The sequence below is a fragment of the Phaenicophaeus curvirostris genome, chromosome 2 (genome assembly GCF_032191515.1).
Source record: "Phaenicophaeus curvirostris isolate KB17595 chromosome 2, BPBGC_Pcur_1.0, whole genome shotgun sequence".
Classification (NCBI taxonomy): Eukaryota; Metazoa; Chordata; class Aves; order Cuculiformes; family Cuculidae; genus Phaenicophaeus; species Phaenicophaeus curvirostris.
In genome coordinates this window covers 21,328,901-21,345,367 of record NC_091393.1, presented here as the reverse complement: position 1 = coordinate 21,345,367, position 16,467 = coordinate 21,328,901, and the positions used below count along the sequence as shown (strand labels likewise).

General features: G+C 36.7%; 1 protein-coding gene across 3 annotated transcripts in view; it reads right to left on the bottom strand.

Moving 5' to 3' along the window:
- Nucleotides 1-12,120, bottom strand: part of BMP5 (bone morphogenetic protein 5) — a 58,678-nt gene extending 46,558 nt beyond the window's left edge. The window contains exons 1-2 of one of the 3 annotated variants that reach the window (XM_069851481.1): nt 12,038-12,120; nt 5,928-6,295 (exon numbers count right to left, since the gene is read on the bottom strand). In XM_069851481.1, the coding sequence (XP_069707582.1) occupies nt 5,928-6,295; nt 12,038-12,081 (412 nt within the window). In that variant the 5' untranslated portion in view covers nt 12,082-12,120. Of the gene's footprint in view, nt 1-5,927; nt 7,120-12,037 lie in introns of those variants that run through there. The other 2 variants (XM_069851483.1, XM_069851480.1) reach the window with 2 other exon arrangements.
- Nucleotides 12,121-16,467: the final 4,347 nt, after the last annotated feature.

Sequence of the window (16,467 nt, the reverse complement as noted above, 5' to 3'; positions counted from 1 at the left end):
AAGCAAGCAAGCCAGGGTTTAGGAAGAGAACTAAGAGGCTCTCCATCCAACCCATAGCAGATGGATTCCTCCTCTAATAGTCTCCGCACAGAGGAGTCTCCAGAAGCCTCCGTCTTTCTCTTTCACGGCTAACCAGAGTCACTCAGAGATTGTGTTCTCCTGGGAAAATATGTACTGTACAATACATACAGTCCTCAGAACCCCACCCAAAGTCTGTGTTTAGTCTGGAAAGAAGCACTTTCTAAAGAAGAAGCGGAATTGGGTCAGCTATTTTTCCCAATGGGAAAAATATTAATAATTACATATTTATATATATATACATACATATATATAGCTTTTCACCATGCACGTCCAACCATCTGCTAAATCAGTTTCTCTTTAGTTATCTGCAAGTTCTTTCAAATCTGTCGGCAAGGAAAGTCAGACAGTTTTATACCCCAGTTAATGGAGAGCTTGACATTTTTTTGGCTGGGTAGATACAATAATTTACTTGGATTTAAAGTGTTAACTTTGGCAAAAAAATTAATTGACGGTTATAAAAACATTATTTTGTTAGATGATATTTATGGATCACACACAAACCTATTTTGAGGTAGAGCTATATAGTTCATAAGGTTCATGTAACATGAGATATTTCAAAGGAAATATAAAATATTTCAATATAAAACAACAAATGTAGTGTAATTCCAAAAAGGAATATGGAGAATATTTCTTACTCAAAATCAAAAACAATCCCTAACAACCTGCTCTGTCATCGCACAAAAAATTGGTTAAAATTGCCTTATGAATTGCAAGGACTGAGTGAGGATTTTTAGGGAATGTCATCCCATAAAGTCCCTTTGTCCTAGAAATAAATAAACCTCTTCTGCAAAAATGCTTTCATTTAATTTGATCATAGAAAATTATTTCATCGTTAATAAGTATTTCTAACAGCTGATCATATACCTGGGTAAAAAGAAATTAGTTTATCCCATGGATTTGATAACAAAAATTTTATTAAGGGAAAAAAATCTTAAGTTTCAAGATGTCAGCAAGGTCTACTTTGAATGAAGATTGAGACCCAGTTTTCCTAATTTACTTTAAATTTTAAGTAAAAGAGTGAAAAATGCCATCTTATTAATTTGAGGTTGCCATTCAAAAAAACCCTCACAATTGTTTTCTCATTTTTTCTGGCTATTGTTCCAATTCCACAATTAGAGACGTGGGATTTATTTGTTATTTAACAAGTTTTATCTCTGTAATAGCATCTCTCTGTTCAAGACAGATAATAGCACAGTTTCCATCACTTCAGTTAAGGCTGTGTCAATATTTTCATTAGAAGCCTGCATTTTACAGACTATAATTGTACCATAGCCAAGGAAATTCATGTACAGCTAAAATTAAAGTTTGCAGCATCTGAAATCCAGTGGAAAAGAAAGAAAGAAAGTGTGCTCATTCCTAAGCTTTGAGGAGAGAAGGTAAAGATCCTGAGGCCTTTTTTTTGCATGTATCCTTCAAACCCAGCTCCCCTTCCACAGCTCCTGGCATTTTATAGCTTAGCACTCCATATCCCTTGCTGATGATATGTTAGCTGTGAGTGAAAGGCTGTAGAAATTGAATTAGTTTAATTTAAGGAACTAGCTACTATGTACGCTCCAGGTCTGATTGCAGTCAGGAATCCTTTCTTTTTTCACATGTAACAAATATATATATTTGTACAGGTATTTGGTGTGGATTGATGTACTATAGGTTTCTCTAAGTAGTTGTATAAAAGTTGTTCTCTACCATGTTAGCATTCTCCGATGAACACAATGGGCTGTAAATCTCATGAATTTATGTATTTGCTTAGTGATCCAGATTTTAAAGAATATGATCTTCGAGACAGTGTACAAGCTAGGGTAGAGAAGCTGTATAAATATGAGCAATCCTTGGTGCCTCACGTAGGTTAAATTTCCTTTTATTTCAGTGTCTGATTTAAGAATGGATCACAGCACATGTGATTTGAGGTTTATTGTAAATAAGGTTATGGAATCACATTGTGTGTTAAGAAGAAATCCTGTTTTCCTGTTACTTTTAAAATCCTCAGAATATTGTGTACTTCTTTAAATTAGCACGTGTAAATCAGGTTCACGAATTTTATACTGATCTTCTCAACTGAGTTCTTGAAATCAGTTTTATATGCTAAGAAAGAAAACGCAACAGAAAACAACAAAACTTGTATATATTTATCTCCCGTCTTAATAAGAGTTCATATCAATTCATAGGAAAATATGAAGAAAGAAAATTGAGCCTCTTAGCAGATGCAGCAATCTCTTTAGAGAAAAATTTACAGATGTGCTGTAAACAAATGAAAATTCAGGCCATTTGAATTGCATGAAAAGGAACACTTAAGTACAGTGGATTTAATGATCACTTTGATGCTAATGGAAAAGTCAGTCCTTTAAATGTTTAAAAGTAGTTTATAAAAGTGCTGCTGTTTCTCCAAGCCTCGTTTATGTACATAATTTTTACCCCATCCCTGGTTTGTGGTGCAAGGCGAAGAATGGGAACACTAACATTCATCTTAAAGTCCTTCCCTAACTAAATTTTGAGGGAGCAGAAAAGTGAGTAGGATTACATGAGTATTATTTGCCTGTTCTCTGAGGAACAGGGTATCCTATATATGTCATTTTGGGAGATCAGCCAAAAAGAAGATGCCAGAACTCTAAACAGTGAGGGCTTTGCAACAATACGATAAAATATAACAACAGGATAAAAAAAAATAAGATAAAAACCATCTAGTGAGGAAAACAAAGTCCTGAACTTGTAGGTGATATAATCAGATCTTTGCAAACCCCAGTGTATTTAGTGCAGGGTTTATTCTTTGACTGCTAGACCAACCCCAGTTAACTCCTCTGTTACAATCATCAATATTTATGGAGAGCTGCCAATACACACAATCTTATGCAAAATGCAGGACATACAGGCATAGACTCTGTCTTGTTATATCTTTTAAGAAAGAAAGAGATGGAAATTCCGGTATAAATTCCAGTATAAAGAGCAGGTGTTTACAATTTTAACTTTAGGAAAATTAAATGCAGTCTTGTTTTCCTCCTCGCTTGCTTGACACAATTGTAATTGCAGTTCCCTAGATGATTATTTTTTAAATTTATTTTTGAAAGTGAAGTATTTGACAGGTTGTTTTCGTCAAAATTAGCATGTAAGTTTCAAATTTTATTCCTTAATAAAAAATTGTTTGTCCTTCTCTATTTTTTCATTTTACTATTCAGCCTTTTCAGTATTAAACTCAATAATTCCTAGCAATCATCTCAGCTACATATTTCTTCTTTTAATACCTATGTCTTAAATTATCACAACTGGCTACAACTATACAGAAAAGTTTCAATTTAAAATACCATGATGATTAATAAAGTTTTATAATTACACCTTATGTAATTAATGATGTGCAAGTATGAACATGGTGAATACTATTTCCAGAGCAGATTAATTTGATGCAAGTTGACTGAGGCTTCACATCTCAAACCAGTTGAGTTATTACTGCGTTGCATCAGCATTTATTGATTTTAAGGTACAGTGTTAACATTCACTTATCACTGCATATTTTTCCCCGTTGTACATTAAAAGAGCTTGCCCTCATCTGTCATGATCTTAAACTGCATAAATCATATAAAATGGTTACGTTTCCATGATTTATTTCTCTTTTATGTTAATTATACTGAAACATAGGATTGTTTAATAAAAATGTTGAAGCTAATCTATATTGGTCATCAATATTTCTTACACATGTTACACGGTGGAATAACCACAATATCCAACATGTATGGAAGTGCATTTGAAGTTAATTAGGATTTAGCCTTACTTAGAGCTGAGACACATTTTAATTTTACAGAGACCACACAAAACCTGGTATTTATATGATTTATTTTAATAAGTTAATGGTGTCTATTAATTGTAATCACTAGAAAATTAAAGCAACTCACCCCTAGTATTCACAGTTTAGAAAAGTAAGCTGAAAGATACGCTTTAACTTCTCAAAATTACTTTCTTAAGGCAAGACAGGCTTCCCAACAAAATGAGAAACTTCCCAGTCAAGGTAGGACATTCAGTGGAAACTTGCATACTTCCAAAGAGGGGTTTTGTCTGGGGAAGCGTGGCAGGATCAGGCTAGGACATATCTGACACTGAGCCCTCTACTTACGCACTGCAAGAAGTGCTCTTGAAATCAAAGACGATTCATAAAATCAAAGGCTAGGACCTGTGTAAATAGTCCTCAGGGCCATTGATTAAATGGTCTGCGACATATTTACTGAGGGTATTTTTCAGGACACAGGAGAAAAATTCTTGCAGGATCAGGGTCTTGACTAATGCTTAGAAGATCAGAGTGTTTCCTATTTTCCTTTATAAAAATGCCATTTTAAATTCAGCTGACTCCATATACTCCTGGTAAATTGAGGCATACAGTGATAACTTAGGAGTAACACATGGATAATATGTAACTCTGTCTGAAGGATGAGGAACACATTTTCCAAAAAAAACAGAGATTTCATTTTTTTCTGGTCTGCTCTTTCAGGAACAAGAATAACAAGCAAATGCCTTTACAGTTGTGGACATATGTTATTCTTAAGGAAAAAGATCACAGGATTGAATACCCCCTGATCTGCCTAATAATTAAAGTAATTTTATTATTATGAAAGCTAAATACTAGGATGCCATATTCCTAGAAATTAAAGTTGTCTAGGATTTTAGTGTTTGGAAACATTTTTAATCATTAAGCAGGTTTTAAAATCCTCATTGACCTAAAAAGTGCAAAATGTGTGTGATAATCTGAATATATTTCAGAACATGTGCCATTGTTTAAAAAGCTTCTATAAAAAGTATTATCCTGGAAAGCAAGAGATTGTCAGATTTTGTACCAGATTGTTGAGAAACTTACAGTTTTCAGTTAAATCTCTTGCTATTCAGATCAACAGGAAGGGATTTTTTAGATAGCTTTATGAGCCCTGAAGCATTTAAAATAATTCTAACAATAATAAATGCATTTCATTAATTATTTACAGCTTTCTTAATGAGATTCAAGTTGCCTTCTATTAACAAAATCTGTAACTGCTTTTTCAACCACAATGTAACTGGTAAGCATGTTTATTATACTCAGAAGTCAATATAATTCAGTTTTATCAGGTTTTGTATCTGAATAGATATCATTTTCCAAAGCATTTTTTGTTTGCATGTTTCTGGTGTTTAGTACTCTACTTGATATTTAATTTATTTATGACACAGAAAATAAGAACCATTGCAGATGCTGAACACCACGGCAGTATAATAAAACACAGTCTGTGGTTATTAAATAGAAATAACAAAGAAACAGCAACAGATTATTTAAAATCCAGCCATCCAGCTGAAAAGATAATAAAGCTCTGACTCTTACCAACAGAAAAAAAACTCCAATCATTAAATAACCTAAGAAATATTTTCTTTTTTTTCTTTTTTTTTTTTGAAATGGCTTAGCTTTTACATTTTCATAACATTCTAGACTTTAGAATATTAACAACTGATGTTTGTTCATGTCTGAGCTTTAGGCAAAACACTGAGGGAAATAACTGAGTAACAGGCATAACTGTTTGATTTTTTGAGTTTTTTTTTTAAAAAAGGAGTTAGTTGGCCTAAGGCTAGAATTTTCATTACATCAATGAAAGAAAGAAAACAGAAGCCAGCAGAGGGGAGTTATAGAAACTGACTTTATATAAACAGTGAGAAAAATCTTTTTCCTTGGCCACCTACAACGTAGCTACTTTACCATCAGTACAACTTTTCTTTTGCCAGTGGCACAGCTTCCCAGGCCCAATCCTGCCGTTAGAGAACAGGTTACGGTCCGGTCGAGAGGTTTGCCCCTCGCAAGATCAGGTTAACAGTTTTTCAAAGAGAGCAGAAACGAAAAATTTTCCACGTACCTAAATTGACAAAGCTCATGACCATGTCAGCATCATTCAGAAAGTTGGTGTCGTGCAGGCTGGCTAAGGGAGGATTCTGTGTGGTCAGAGGGGTCATGCGAGATAATTGTATTCTCCGCGAATATCCATTTGGAGAGGCAGGGTATCCTTTCCGTATTCCTTTGCTCTCCCCTGCCATTGAGCCCTTTAGTGAATATTCCAGCTCCTCAGGATCCTCTTCATTTGTCATGGCATTATACAGGTCCAGCATAAAGAGGGGTGCAGAAGAAGCCTGCTTTCCTGGTGAAAATGGTCTGGGTCTGTGAGGTAAACCCAGGATAGAGAGAATCTCTCTCTGAATCTCCCTTCTCTCATGGTTCCGCAGCCTCCTGTAAATAAAACTCGAATGGACATGATTGTCTCCTAAACCTCCCTGTGCATGACCCACAAGAACCCAGCAATTCCAGAGCAAGCCCACGAAAGCTTTGAGTGCAGTTAGGTTCATCTTTGATAAGAAAAAGAACAAAGAAAACAAAATTTAAAAAAATCTTTTCTCCTACTTGTTCTGAGTTCCTATGAGGTCTGCTTTCCCAGTGGCTGAAAAACAAAATTTACCTATTCTTCATGTCAATGTCATCTCTAAACACAACATCTTTGGTGATTTTTCTCCCTCCACCCTGTTTAAATGTTACGGAATGTGTCAGGTTGCAGTTATTTCTAAGAAAGCTGAAATTCAGACTTCCAATTTTCCACTGTTGTTATCGTTTTTTCTGCATTTATGGAGCAGAAGACCAGTATTTTGTCAGCTGACCTAGGCATTCCTATAGAAAACTTAGATAACCAGGTCTTTGGTGGTGAGCTGTATTAGCAAGAGCTGTTCTTCTGACACATTGTAGTTCCCAGAGTTATCTTCCCTCGTTATTCTGAGTTCTTCATACACCTTGCGCTCTTCCCAAGATAAAATCCTGAGTCATAGATTTGTCTTGATCTGTACCTTGGTGGTGTAATACATATTTGTCCAGCAGCCTGGTGATAAATTTAACATCTTTTGAATAGCTTGAGTGTAAAGTAATTCTAAAGCATGTACTAATCAAATTAATGTGTTGCCATGAATTTACTTGCAAAAAAAACCCTTCTGTAAATCCATTCAACCCTTTTCAGCTTCTGAACAGTTATTTCCAACTCTAGCAGGCACAAATATAACAGCTCTCTTCAAGAGAGATCTAAAGACTAATGTAAGCACAACCCTGCTGGGAAAGAAGAGGCTTCTCATTGTAATTTGAAACGGGTATAGCAAAAAAGTCCTTAACCCTTCTCTTGCCAGACACAGCTTTAAACCTCTCTCTCCCCTCCCCCCAATTTACATTAATATACCTAATTTCAGCTATCTACTACTTTTTTATCCTAACAGCTTGCAGAATCTGTTTTAACTTTAATAATTTTTGATATATAGATAGCTAATGGCATGGCATAACGTGGAAGCTCTTGTGAGTCTCCTTATGAGTCTACAGTTTAGTAAACTTGAATAGGAAGCTCTCATGATAGACCAAAATAGCATCTCATTAATTCAAGAAATGTTTATGTGTTAGACAAGTTTAGCAAACAAAGGTGACCTTTTTAATCAACTCTGTAGGAAATTTGGTTGGTGAGGCTTGATTCACTCTTTTCTAAAAATGTCGGGAATGCAATCTGAACAAAAACAAATTTATTCAGTAAGCCTGATTTCAAGTTGTACATAGCCAGTGGTGTAATTATGGTTATAGTCGCAACTTTCATAAACTGTAATTTACAATTATAATTCATTCAAAGTACATTCCAACTCATAAATTGCTATACTACATTTCCCAGTAAATATCAAAAGCTAAGATTTAATCCCACAGCCTATTATTAACTGGAGAAAGAAACAGCTTAACTGAAGAAATAATTATTGAATAGGTTTTAAGGCTGCTACCCATGAAGTTAAGGTTCAGCTTAGAATTTTATCACAGCCAGACACCGGTGTTTTTCCTCTCACCTAAACAAAATCGCAGTGCTAAATTTCATATTGCTCTGATTATTGGTGGTCATTTTCTCCACTCCTATAATTTGCCTTTGGTCTTGAGGAGACTTTCCTTTGATGAAAGGGAGAAAAGAAGTACAAAAAAGGTTAATACAAGATGCTGAGGAAAAAAAACAGGTATGTAAAATGCATCCCATCGGGTTTTCCCTTATATGACTAGCACCTACTCAGCAAATCACACAGTTCTCGAGTAAACTTGGGAGTGTGACAGCAAGTATAGTCACACCCTAAGACGCCAGGAACAATTTATCTAGTATATTAAGCACAAATGTACTTTTCTCATACATTGTGAGTTCTAATGTGTATTTACAGTCTAGTGCAGCTATCATCAAAATATAGCTAATTCTCTCTCAAATCAGCACACATAACAAACAATGCTTCTACGAGGGAATTATTTATCCCATACTAGACCTGATGAATTAACAGTAGAATTAATTATGAAACTATTTAGCGAAAGTCTTGTTCTTCTCAGCAGAAGAGCAGTCAGAATCAGAATGTTTTTTCTCCTCATTGAGGTTTTCCTTCAAAATCCATTTGTTACAAGAAAAGTAGATTACCTGCTTTATGTTTTGCTTTCACTTGTCCTGCTCAGACAGTTGCAATGATACATGAGATTTTACTATACGTATGTCTTTTTTTTTAATTTGGCCATCACGTATTCTGCAACAAGCTTTATTTCTCTTTTCCAGCCATATATATCCTTTTTTCCCTAAACATTCATAAAATTCAGTGAATTGATTGCTCAGAGGATTTAAGTCCTCAGCCCATCAGTACATCCAGCAATAGAAACTTCCTATATTATCCCACTAGAGTGTCTGGAGTTCTATATTTAGTTAATCTTTTCCTATTAAAAAAGCTAAAAAAGTCCTCAAGTTTGAGGATGCTTTTACGTAGCAAACATTTTTCCAGACAAAAACTGAATGAAAAAGCATATAAACTAGTAATGTTTGACAAAAACAGCTCCTGTTATTTTCTGATGGAGACACAGCCATACACGCAATCTAAATATAAAGGATTTATTTTACATTAACCTACCCTACACTGAGGCACCAAATGTCCTTGACTAGAATAAAAAACAAAAATTTATCAGTGTAAACACAATGTCCCTTTGTGATAAACCTGAATTCCATGAACAATCACTGTTAACTTGGGCATCTCAGAACTAGGAGACAGCCAGCTCTAAAAAGGAAAGCCTTTGCTAAAGAAATAAAGTGGATTTGTAATAGGTGATAGGTCCCATTTCATATTTCCAATACAAAACAATGTACTTTTGCAGAAAAAGGTCCACATACAATTTCATCAGGTCAAGATATTTTATTTCATAATGCATAAAAAATAGAATGCCACAGATATCTGGATATAGTTTAGGTTAGAGTTCAGTTTCAAAGTCACCTTAGATCTAGGCTTCAAGTTCTACAACAAAAAATTATTTCAAGTTGTTTGTAGAATATTGAAACTTAAAAGAAATGCCATATTCACTCATTTTTAGATTCTTTCAAATCTAAATAACAGTTGAGGTCAGTACTTTGTACTGACCAAAAATCAAAAGCAAGAGTTTGAGCAAGATGCCCTAGAGACTCCAAGTTTACCCAGACTCTAAGACTGAAATTTTGAAATATAAAACCTGTACTCTACTAGACCTTTCTTCCCCAGATGCTCAACCTGTAAGTAACTTAAGAAATTACCTGACCAGCCCTTATCCAGTCCTTTTTTTTAAAAAAAGGAAAACTAAAATGAATCCAGAAGCGAGCTCCCATTAGGGATGGATATGACAGAGGAGCATGTAACAAGCAGAGCACCTGGAGAGAAGGGTCTCAGAGGCAGGAGAGCAGCAGAGCACAGTGCAGCACAAGGTAGGAAGCACTTGCATTAATTTCTTGGACAATATGACATATAGAATCATAGAATCACCAGATTGGAAGAGACCCACCGGGTCATCGAGTCCAACCATTCCTATCAAACACTAAACCATGCCCCTCAGCACCTCGATGAGCAAATTCGGAGCTCGTTATACTTGTACTAAACTAAACAATGTTAGAGCAAATATCTTAAGAGAAGTAATGAAAACCAGGAATCCAGCTTTTTCCCAGTCTCAGATTCCAATGGATCATAACACTGCAACAGTGAATAAATTTGTAACCACCCAGTAGGTCACTGCAAGCATTGAGGATGCAATTGTTTTTGTGGGCAGTGCCCACTACTCAAAGTTATATAAAATCAGTGGATGGCTGCTGAATGCAGAATCCTTCAGGGTTCTGAATAGCACATCACACAAGAGCGACTTCCCACAACAATGGTTCCCTGTTACTGTCTGACAAAATAGTCTAAAATGCAGACTCTCTCCAAGATATTTACAGTCTAAATCTGAAACTTATGCATACACTCTAAATAATTCTGTTGGCTCTTTCCCTCTTAATGACCAGCTAAATTTGGCTTTCAGATCAATATTATGCATAAACAGATGACCCAGCATTAAAAATACTTAGGCTTGTCCTTCTTAGCTCTTTGCAAGGCTATGGCTGTAAAAGGTACATGGAAAAGAACTTCTATGAAATGTTTCCATGAAAGCAGGAAAATCATTAGAGCTTAAAACTACAGGTTCACCAGCAAAAACAAAGCAAGTTGTTTGGACTCTTCCTGGGACACAAAGGTCACACAGACACCATAGTTAGTTATACTGCTGTCTATAGGGAAGTCAGATTTATAATGGTGTGGGCTACATGAGAGGTACGTTTGAGCCTTTGGACCTAAGCATGCATATATTTATATGTTCCAAATGTCCAGTCACCAAAATACATGTGACATCTTTCACACAGTTGTTTGCCTGTTTTTTAAATTGAGTTGGATGTTGTATTGTAGTTGCATTCTTACCCTGCAGACATAAGAAAAACATAAGCATACTTTTCTGTATCAGTGAAAGGTATGACTCCTAACACAAAGAGAATTCAGTTTATAATGGACACAGTGTGAAAACTGGCCAAATTAGCTGTAGAAACAGGCAGCTGAGATGTAATTTGAGTGTGATATTTGTAAATGTTGCATATTGATGTAAAGCCCTTTTATTCCAAATAATCTCACAACATTTGCTAATTGATAGAAAGATCATTTCAGAAACACTGTGATTTCTGGAACAGAAAGTTTAATCAGTGTTATTACTTTATTTAACTTCATATCAGGAGGGAAAGATAGTTGTCCTGAACCACAAAGACAGCTGTGCTCCTCAACCACAGAGGAATTTTAAGAGAACCAGCAGGGTTTTACCTGCCATCTATATGCTTTACATGTATTCCTGGGGATCACTGAGCATTACATAGAGAGAACACTTCCATTCTATGCTGCAGGCAGGGAAATGCATTACAAAATAATACTTGCTATATGGAAATGTTCAATACTGAATTTACAGTGCTTGTTATTCATTTACCAACCAGTTTCCTGTAGCAAAAGGGTTTTCATTCAGGATTTCAAAAGCTTGGGCAAAATCACAAATTAGCCTTGGATATAAGTCATCAAGCATTTTATAGATGACATTTAATAGAACACTTTGTTTAAATTTTACAGCAATACCTCCAGCTTTAAATATAATCATCTGTGAAGTTTGTTCTATTCACAGTACACACGCAAAGTTGTAAAGCTATCAGCATAGAATAGTCTGTAGTATTAAAAATATAGACTTCTTTAACATTACAAAAATGGAGGAAAATAATTTTATAATCCACCTGAAGATTTTTTTAAAAAAACTTAATGTGTGCAAGGACTGGAGGAAAAATGAGAAAAACTTGTTTCACACATAGTCTTCAGAATACGTGAACTTCAAAACAATTAATAATATGATTCAACATCAGACTGCTGTCATTTGCATAATTTGCAAACGAAAACAGCTCCCAGAAATCCCCTTTGGTTTACAATAAGCCTTTAATTAGTTAAAAAAAAAAAAAAGAACAACACTGAGACAAAACAAAACACTTGGAGAAGAGCAACATTTGCAAGTAGCAAAGCATAGCACTTTTAAAGAAGATTATTCTTGGCACATCTTGTAGAAGGGTTTTATTGTGCCCCAGCTGCAGACTGGTACCTGCTGGACTCATGGTTCTGTGGCTGCAGCACTGCCATAAGCATTTTGTGGTTTTCCCAGGCTGCCCGCAGCACTTTTTTGGGGGAAACTCTTCTGCTTCTTGCTGGCTGTCCTTCTGTTTTCAACTGCACATACGTATAGAAATTGTTTCCTAAACGAATGCCTTCTAGGTAACTGCACTGCACTGTTGTTCATGTTGTGAAATACTCTACCTATCTAAATATAGGATTTATTTCTTCCCTTGAGCATTTTGCTGCTAAATTCTATAGCCGTGGCTTTAGCACCTCTACTGGCAGCTGGATGATGCAGCAGCCTCTCAATCTCTAAGCTGCTTTTGGGGGGTTTATACCTTTTTCCTGTGCTTTGTTTTATACACACACTCTCTCTCTCTTTCCTATGCTTCCTCCCATTATGTCTCTCTGCATCTGGTCTGCCACTTGGATGCGCTGTCTCTGATTCCACATGGCCTTAATTTTTCAGCTTTTTAAACTTTAAGCCTTTTCCCCCCACCATCTCCATTTTCATATTTCTTCTTTCCCTCCCCACATATCTGTAGACAGATGTTTTTTTCTTCTTTCAAAATTACTTCCTTTGTTTAGTAATATTTCCTCTTTTGCAAGAGATCAGCTGGCCTCTCAGGCAATAAAAGCGGAGTATTTTCAATTAAGTGAGCACCACCACGAGTCACACAGTCCTTGAGAGACCAGATATCTCTCAATGTTGGAGCAGAAATGTGAAAGATGTGGTTGGGACCATCGCTAGGCTACGCGCACCCTAAAACCTTCAGTGTGAGCTGATTGATCTTTCTACATGGAACATTTTCGGGCATGTTGATCCATCAGGGAGGCAGCCCAGAGCCAGCTCAGGAACCGGCAGCAACCTAGCCACGAAGTGCTGTAAGATCTTCATCACAACAGTATTTTCAGGAAAATAGACAACATCAGAATCAGTGATGAATCAGCAGTACAATACCAGGGATTTCGTGAATTGTCCATTAATATTTGCAAGCCTTGTTCTGCTGGCGCTTGTTTCCATACCAGCTCAGTCAGAAAACTAAAATTCCTGTCCCGTGTGTTTGTGTTAAATTAACACCATAAGAAACTGCAACAAGGTAGCAACCAAGCTACTTTGGAACATGCAAGTGTGTGAACACATCATGGAAATCATTTTAACTCCCCCGGGTTGAGTCTATTCAATTAACCAACATCCAGTAGCATTGTGGTGGTAATGATCATAACACAAGTCAAGCAAAGTTTTTAAAATAAAATAATGTTTTCCTGAATTTCTCATTAAACCATACTCCCTTCTAGCCTGTAATGCCTTTATCTTGCAAAATTATTACAACCGGCTACAACTGATTAAATTTATTTAATCAACAATGAGTATTGTTGCCAAAATTTACTACAACAGCCTGTTCAAGCCAGAATTTGTTAAGCTGGCAATGCAAAGGAATTAAGTGAATAAAAAGTTTATGCCATGGGCTTAGAAAACCCGTTTGTTTCTCTCAGAGGTATGTTACAGTGTTTGAGAAAAACTGAAATATTGGAGAAGATGTACACCTATCTAGGATTAAAATTTGTATATTGAAGCTGAAAGATAACTTTAGCTGCTAAACTTTCCTTTATCTAGCCAGAGGTCTGAAAACAGGATCTGCATAATGTTAAATAAAGTAATCCATGTCCCTTGTGAACCAGGCTTATGCAAGAGAAGCATGATTTACATGATGACCATTCGCATTTAAAACTGCACTGTAATTTAAACACGGTAGAGACATATGAGCAGTCCTTCATTTCTGCTTCTTTAGCTTTACTACCTTCAATACTCCTTCCTTGGCATTCAGATCTTTAATTTGGAACAAATGCTGTTTCCTGGAGGAATTCTAGTTAAGCCATGTAAATTATAAGACAGTTACAGATGCAGACTGGGACTGCAGAGCAATCTTTTCCTTTGGGAAGTGGATTCACGATGGTATTTTCATAGGTTTTACTATTTGTTGTTCAGTGCTACTCATTAAAAAATATATCTGCCTCTCTAGAAACTCAGCATTAGATCATAAAAACAACTGGGTTTTGTTCATTCATAGCTCAGATTAGGATGATACATGGGGGACTTCTTCAGTGTACTCAGTTTTCATACAAAATTCTCATCAGGTGTGAGCACTTGGTATGTAGCCAAATGAGCACTTCCACACAGCCCGAGCACACAGGTGTAACTTTTCATGGTGATATCTCACAGCAGATGCCCAATGTTTTTTGTGCTTATTTTGTTTTATCAGCCTTTGGTGATGCACTGGGACAAAGTAATGACAATTTTCTGTGACTTTCAGAGAGATGTTTTCCTTATCCTTCTGTGTGTATCATTTGAAGCAGCAGATGCAATGGTCTGCTGGGAAAGCTTTGGCCTCAGTTTTGCTATCTACCTGAGACCTTCGAGATTCTGTTGCCTCCAGCTCTGTCCACATCTTCCTCTAGCTCAGTCCATATCTTCTTCTGGCATGGAAAACCAAAGTCAGTCAACTGAGGGATGGAAAACTGAAGTCAGTCATAGGGCAGAAAAAAATGTAGATTTATTCTGAAGCCCAAGGTTAACTAATTTCTGTTTGTTCTCACTTCTTCGTTTTAATTCAAAGTTAATCAATCTTCACAATTTCTATGAAGAATCATGAAGTTTGTTTTCCTGTGTTTATGGGCCTTCAAAGAACTTAAGTCCTCTGCTTCCAAGCAAGGAGGGATCCTCTTGATGCTGATGAAAAAAAGAAAGTATGTTTATAGTACAGGATGCCCAGAAAGCTTCAAAACCATAAAACTTCTGGCGTATTTAGTGCTCTCCTAAAAAAAATAAAGATGATCAAACAGATTATTTGTATTTTTTTTAAAAAAAAAGAAAACAAACCAAAACCAAAACATTTTGTCCAAGAATTTCTTTGCCAAGTTTCAATCTAAAATTATTTTTTATGGCTACATTATAAATTGCTTAAAAATGGGGTTTCTAATGGAAATGGTGACAGACTTAACTATGGCAGCATTAGCAGGCGCCAGTGTAATTACAGTCTTCTCAAGACATAACTTATTACAGGCTAGAGAGCAGAGCCAGTATTTTTGTATTTTAATTAAGAAACCTGGATTTTGTTTGTAATAATTGACTGTTATGCTGCCCTTCTTGCCAGGACGCCCTTGTAAAAGAGACTCTTGCCTCTAGTAGTCTTTCTTTGTTAAATATTTTGAATAAATTTTATATTGTTGGGTAGGAGATTGCATGCATTTTATAGGTCATTATTAGCTGTCTTTTGGTGACTTCAGTTGATCCGTATTTTTTTAATGGAGATTTTTGTTCTTCTCGTCTGTGACTAGGAAAGGTTTACAGTTTAGGTCTCTGCAAAGTATAATTCTGTAGCACTATCTGCTTTAATCTGTACCATGGAGGCCTTCCATAAGAAAGCACCTTTTTTTGCTACACTTTCTTAGTGCCCTAGAGAGGTACTACAGGCTGTTACACTGTGACACCAAAATACTTGGACCTCTTCTGCGCCGCCTTGACAAGGACATCACCACATCTCCCACCGTGCGGCATCTCTGCTGAGACTGCACAGAGAATTTCAGTTCCTGGACACTGAGCCTCATTTACTACTTGCACGCAAGCTCCTTTTTATGATACGTTGCTGGAATTAAAAAACCACTACACTCAGTGGACGAGAAAGGAGTAAGGGAGATGTCACATGGGATGCTGCCACCTCCCGGCACTGCAGCGGCTGCTTTTGCAAATACCACCTGTTCTAAAGCTTTGACTTTGTTTCTTGTTTTCTTTTCAGTTGCTCTGTATGTTGCTGGAGTTTGTGTCCTCCCATCACCAACAGCAGCAAATGGCACCACTAAACGCGTAACTCACTTGCGCTAACATGGAGCATCAACTCCTTACGTGTAGGCATTATGTGGCTATTTTTGACAGGCAAATCGTGTGATAATTAGGTATGAGGCATGTGATAATTAGCTAATAACAAGCTTGACATGAGCCAGCAGTGTGCGCTTGCAACCAAGAAGGCTAACAATGTCCTGGGCTGCATCAAAAGCAGCGTGGCCAGCAGGGCAAGGGAGGGGATTCTGCCCCTCTGTTCCTCTCTTGTGAGACCTCAGCTGGAGTCCTGTGTCCAGTTCTGGAATCCTCAATGTAAGAAGGAGGTGAAACTGTTGGAACAGGTCCAGAGGAGGCTACAAGGATGATCCAAGGGCTGGAGCATCTCCCATATGAGGACAGGCTGAGAGAGTTGGGGTTGTTCAGCCTGGAGAAGAGAGGGCTCCAAGGAGACCTTATAGCAACCTTCCAGTACCTGAAAGGGCTGCAGGAAAGCTGGGGAGGGACTGTTTACAGTCATGTAGTGATAACACTAAGGGCAATGGCTATAATCTGAAGAGGGGCAGATTTCGACTAGACAT